This window comes from Anneissia japonica, unplaced genomic scaffold (assembly GCF_011630105.1).
Source record: "Anneissia japonica isolate Jap-2015-1 unplaced genomic scaffold, ASM1163010v1 scaffold139572_len6549_cov162, whole genome shotgun sequence".
Taxonomy (NCBI): domain Eukaryota; kingdom Metazoa; phylum Echinodermata; class Crinoidea; order Comatulida; family Comatulidae; genus Anneissia; species Anneissia japonica.
Genome location: NW_022709039.1, coordinates 1 through 6,549, shown reverse-complemented (window position 1 = coordinate 6,549; position 6,549 = coordinate 1). Strand labels below are relative to the sequence as shown.

Genomic DNA, 6,549 nt, shown 5'->3' with positions numbered 1-6,549 from the left:
TTTTGAGGAATAGATTTTATTTTTTAAAAAATAAAAAATTCTCGGGAGTGCCAGCTCCCCTCTTCAGGTGCAAGTGGTATAATAATAAGATTTACTCAACAAAGTAAAAGTTCAATCTTGACAGGAGCAAGGAATAAATATGAACCCAAACAGGAAACTGCTCATACTCCATCACCAAAAACAAGATATATAAAAAAAGTATAAGAAATTTAACTTCAATAAAAATCCAATATGAAGTTAATATTCACAATTTGAATGTAATAATGAGGACGTATTTGTCAAGTTTCTGTTGAGTATGGTATCTACAGTAATGATTAATCTCCAGAAACATATGTTATACTGTGAAAATTAAAAAAAAAATCAAAAGTTCTCAATGTGTACAACAGGCTCCTAGGCTTATTTAATTTATTAATTATGAGTTTCTTATTTTCGAACCAGCACTGTTTTCAAGTTTAAATTACCTTTCAATGGGTCTTCTAAACTGGGAAGTAATTGAGCCAATTTAGTAATTGTATTTCTCAGAGCTTCTTTACACTTGGTTTTGTCCATAGGCCTGGAAAAAATAAATATGTACAGTAGAGCCTCGATTTTACGTACGGTATAGGACCTTGGGATTTGTATTAAAATCAAGGTTGGGTTAACTTTGTGGTGATCTTTGATGCAATACGTACACAAGACTAAATATGAATATATCACTTATTCATTATGATGTCATAATAAAGTGTTCAAATAAAATAATGTGTCTAGTGTATTAATTCATCACTTTATATCTAGTATTAGAATAATGAACATACAGAAACTAACAAATCTCTTTTTAAATTATGGTGGTCCTAAAAAGGCCTGTTTTGAGTATTTCAGGGTTTTTTTTTAGGACGTCATCATCTGTACGAGGCGTACGTAAAACTGAGGGTTCATATAACCGAGGTACGTAAAAACGAGCTTCTACTGTGTACAAAAAAATTTCAAATGTTACCAATGTTCTTATTCTCATAGTTAAGTACTGTTTAACATGTTTTTTTTTTTTTTTTTTTAACACCATCACTGCATACTACAAGCTGGTTTACATCATAACCACTGAACCATAACATACCTTATGTGTGGAATGCAACACAGTGCTCCCCATAGGCCGGCTTGGTTAGACTCTGAACATATGTCAATAGAATTTACATTCAGTAGAGACAGAACATATTCTTGTATAATAGTGGGTTTATCCTTGTTTCTGAAAGAAACAAAATATTTGTTCCAAAATTTTAAATTCAGTAGAGATAAAACATAATCTGGTATAGTATCAGATTTTTGTATTCTTATATCTGAAAGAAACAAAATACTAGGTATTTCATAAATTATTTCAATCCATTCCAGGTGTAAGGCATTGAGGCTACATCCTAATAACCATACATTATATTATTTATTAATTTAAAGAGAATTCATCAAATACCATGAGTATTTTACAACCCCTGCCCCACTTTCTGTTTACTTTGCCTTGCCCCTGCCTGCCAGAGTAAGCAAGTGACCTAGGTTGTTTTGTTTGTTGTGATTTTACTGTATTTTATCCCTTGAAATATAGTGGTTGAAATGAAAACTTATAATTACCTATGTGTTCCACTGTCTCAACAGCAACTTTCTAAATTACTTAATTAGCTTTCTCACTATTAGGTAAGAGTTCAAAGTAAAAAAAATGGCTGCACCCAGTAAAATAGCACAAGTGAATGTTTGTGATGTTTCTATATAACTGGCTACAGCTAGTAGTGGCTAAGACTTTAAAGGGTTAATAGTCTATTATAAAAGTGTACCTTGCAACAAAAGTAAGCTAATACAACATAGTACATTAACATTTATATAAACCTAATACCTAATGTATAAATATTGGCAGATCAGTTACAAAAAAACAAAAAAAAGCTGATAAGATGAAATCCAGCAATTATCATATAAGTAGGATTAACAAAGTGTTGTTAATTTAGATGCTAAATTACAAACAATATTTTACCTTTTTTGACAATTTCAAAAAGAATTTTGAACAAAAAATATTATATTTTTGTAAAAAACTAATTTTGAAAAAAATAAATATATACAGTTGAAACTTGCCTAAGTCAAATCCAAAATGGCATTAAAAAAATTGTTTGACTTAGATAAAATTTAACTTACAGATTGTAAATGGAAAATACAACAACTAGGCATGTAACTTAGGCAAGTTTAACTGTATTTTAATACAGCACAAAAATTCATTCAAAGATCTCAAACCTTTTTTCTAGAGCTAAGCTGAAATCAAAATGATACGGCTGATAAGACGCCAAATGTGATGCATCAATGATCATAGGTCGCTTAGTGTTTGCCAGGCTGGCCAATGCTTGTAGGGCATCTTTTCTAGTCTGTTTATTATTGCTAGTGATGCATATGTAGCAGAAGTCCAGAAAACCAGGTAAGACAACCTAAAAAGTAACGTAAACAAGAAATATTTCCTATGAAAAAAAAAATGCTACAACATCTTCAACTTATGACTTGTTTGTATTTCCAAACTTAATAAATTAATGTATTCATGAGGATGACCTATCATCTTCAATGCATTTCTTTTATGGTATGACAAATAAACAAAAATAATAGCCTATAGGTACAGGAATTGGATTATAACTGGTGTAACAATAGCCACAAAGTTATTTATATTTTGGTCACAGGATTAAAATAATTAAATAAAATGCATACTATAAAGTACTGTACATTAGAATTGTGGAAAGTATAAAATTCATAAACTACTGTAATGTATAATTTCGTGTAGGCCTACCATACAGACTTTCTTTAGCTTTGGTACTTATAATACAATTTGGATGCAAAACTCTATACATTTTAAATTCATTTTATACACATACTGCTTTTATGCCATTTTGGTTGAAATTTGTGAGACCTCTATTTTAGCCAATTTTTTATCATTTTATCTTTTACAATTTTAACCTTTATCTTTATATTTTAACATTTTATGACATGATATATGTGTGTTGTATATTTTAGTATGTGATTGTATCAATAAATATTTTTTTAAATTTTAATCTGTAAACAAACAACTGAAATTTCAAACCATATATTTTACAGTGTTTGACAAGAAAGATTGAAATTAACTGAACTGAAATTGAATTAATTAGAGATGCCCATCTACCATCCATAAATTCATGGAATTAATAATAAACAAATTACCTTTTCAAACCAACTCTGTTCATGAAGATTACTGACAAAGGTGAAAATTTTCTTCTTTCCATATTTTCCTTTCAGTATCTAAAAATATATAAATAAAAATTCTATCTCAAACACTTTCATTTTTCCAAATATGGAATAGTTTCAATTCCACTTAATAGTCTTATTAACCATCTTACCTTAGTAACTAGACTAGATGTTTGGTTTAGATTTAGATCACATCTGGGAGCACACAAGAGGGTAGAGATGATTTCGACAAGGGTGTCACAACAGTTACAAGATACGACTGGACCAGACAACAACTTTTCTATCATCTACAAACAGAAAAAAAATGTAATCACAAAGATATAGTTCTTCTTTTAGTTTTTTTTAAAAATAGTTTTATAGCTAATTAGCTTCGTCGCAGACATTTAACGCTAGAAAATGCAAGACGCGTTCAACGACGACTGGACTCGCCTTGCGTTTAACATGACGCCCAAGATCTATCTGTTAGCTTATCAATATTGCAATTTTTTCCTACAAATAATAATCATTGTTGGATTTTGGATTTTTAATCAATGAAATTTAATTGAACTATTTATACATTATTTTAAAAATATCTTTACCTCTACCAGCTTGGTAGGTGACACAACTAAACCTCCATCACCTTTTTGGAGAAGCTGCTGAAATAGCTGAAGCAAGCGATTTAACTGTTCCAAAATGTCCTCCTTATTAGCTTTAGCTATTGTGAAATGATCATGGAGTTTGATAATGGCATCCTTTGGAAACAAGTAAAGTAAGATTATAAATGTTTACAATCAATCTACCTAAGATATTTCTTCTCCTTATGGTACATCTACAATAAAAGAATTGATTTATTATTATTATTATTATTATTATTATTACTACGGAAATCTCAATTACGAACTCTCTATTCTATGAAAAAAATTTGTGGTGTTGACGTTATTATGAACAAGCTTTTCTCACTATAAAAACACTTAAAATTTTCAAAAATAATATATAAAACGTTTTATCAACCAAGAAGGAAGCTACTGTAAAGTAGATATGGAAAATACTGTATCTTTATTTATTCCAATCTGATAAAACTAAACTAATTCCTGAACTTTAAGAAGGGAATAACAACACTTTTACAAGTAATGATCATATATTTATTCAGAAATCATTAACAATGAATTCATCACAATGAGTACTATAATTTTGGCTTCTGTACAGTATTTTTTGGTTGCAGAAAGTTTGCTCCCATGGTATGTCTACCTAGGCCTGTCTACTATGTACCACTAGTCCTACCCTCACCACTGGTATGCTATAAACATTTGAACTCTCTGAATTACAAATTTTCTTAGCTGGACAGCTGGGTACGTAATTGGGAAATGTTTCTGTCATAATTGATTTTCAAATCTGAGATAAAGTAATATAAATTCTATGTAAACAAAATTAAATATTACACACAAAATACCAAGCAATACTAAAAAATAAAATTTATAAACTGTAGGTTGACTATTATTCATACTAACCAAATATATACTTTTGTTGAAAACACATCTAATATTTAAATATCATTATATGCAAATTTCCTTTGATGCATTCTTCCTGAGAATACTGTTCTCGCTGTTTGTTTAGGACATTAACTAATACTACAGTATACTACAATAATCCTATGTATACTAACAAAGAATACTCTATCTGTATTTGTTGAAAGCCAAACTTACATAAAAACAATCCCACACAACTTGCACATTTTCCTTGTTTGTGTGTTCAAGCATGCAACATAACATGTGCGACAATGCTTTTTGAACTAGACCCCATGGCAATGTAGGGATGTTGTCTCCATCTTGATCAGGTCCAAGCTTATGCAATAATATTGGTAATACCTGAGAAAGAAATGATAATGCTGCACAATACTCTTCTTTAAGAACTCTAAAATGAGAAACTAAAAAGTAAAGGATATTTTACCAAATTTCTGTAAATATTCAAGCTTAACAGTAATAGAATATTTTCTAAGTAACATTTCTTTTTTTCTCACTGTAAATTTGCTTTAATTTGAAATATTGAAATATATTATTCAATTCATTAAATATTTTAAAATGTTGTTTTTTACATATCGTTCATTAATTGGGAAGGTTTTGGTACATTTATCTCTTTGTGTTGTTTTTACTGTTTTGTCTTTACCCTTCATGCTTAAAAAGCAATTTGAAAAGGGGGTATATTTTTTAATTTTCGACAATATCAGTGCGAAAATGTGAATGTAATTTTTGAATAATAATAATATTAACAACAATCTGCCCAGAGCCATGAAACATATAATAAAAGAAAATATATATTAATAAATATGTAATTACCTTTCCAGTACAAGAATGAAATTGCTTCATGACACTTTTGACCATTTCAAACAATAGCTGACCAATGCCAGTACAAAGCTGTAACAACAAAAATTTTATTCAAAACTGTCAATAATATATTGAAAATAGTTGAATACTGTAATCATCACTATAAGTCAATAGTGGTGTCATAAATTGGAACTCCGAAACCATGCACTTATTTTTCAATAGTACACGGATTGATTGACCTTTTTGTGGTTTGTGTGCAAAAGTTAAAACTAGCTTGCCAAGGAGTTCTGTTTCTTTTTATACCATTGGATCAGGTTCATTGGTATCAACACCAACGATAACCAACGAAAGTGCAAAGACTTACTCCCATTGGGTTTATTCTGGTGGTGAGCGGACAGTACACCGGAAGACATACCATTCCCCTACTTTTTACTGAATAGTGTACTGTGTTCTTTAAGGTGCACATTGGTCATAAAGTTCACAGGGGTTGTACTATTGAAACTTGCCCTACAGCTAAAAAAAAAAGGAGAGCAGCGATGGGAAATTAAAAGATCTTCATGGTTCAGCACACACACAGTGGCTATCACCAGTTTAGCCGATTGAACTAATCTGTTGTTGTCTAGAACTATGGAAAAATAAATCATAAAATTTTTCATTCCAGATAGGGCCCAAAAAAACAGATAATTTTTAGTAGTCATCTACCATTGTAATAGTGAAATGATTGCTATGCATTGATAATTTTGGTCCAGCCATTATATTCATCACAATCATCTTGATATTTATTTAATTTTGTATCGTCATGGTGCAACACCTCATAACATCTCTTAACCCTTTACCGGCCTTGTGTACATGTTGTAGATGTGAATTATAACTAACATAAATAAGGTTATTTGAGGTTAAATAAATTTGATAAAATAACCCTTGGTCTACTCTACTGGAATAAACCACTACCACTGATGGCGTCCACAGGAATTCCAGGTTCCTTACCTCAGAGTCCTTGTCTAGTCTGCTAAATATGAAGTCAAACAGATCATCAGGA

General features: G+C 30.3%; 1 protein-coding gene across 1 annotated transcript; it reads right to left on the bottom strand.

Moving 5' to 3' along the window:
* Nucleotides 1–461: 461 nt before the first annotated feature.
* On the bottom strand, nucleotides 462–6,543 carry LOC117106649 (small subunit processome component 20 homolog; the record flags this gene model as incomplete). Its single annotated transcript, XM_033248040.1, has 9 exons — nucleotides 6,498–6,543; nucleotides 5,523–5,600; nucleotides 4,893–5,054; nucleotides 3,789–3,941; nucleotides 3,363–3,497; nucleotides 3,187–3,264; nucleotides 2,242–2,429; nucleotides 1,091–1,219; nucleotides 462–553 (listed from the first exon to the last, which is right to left on the bottom strand). Coding segments are annotated over exons 2-9 (982 nt in total), but the record flags the coding sequence as incomplete, so codon positions are not given.
* Between the last annotated feature and the right edge of the window lie 6 nt (nucleotides 6,544–6,549).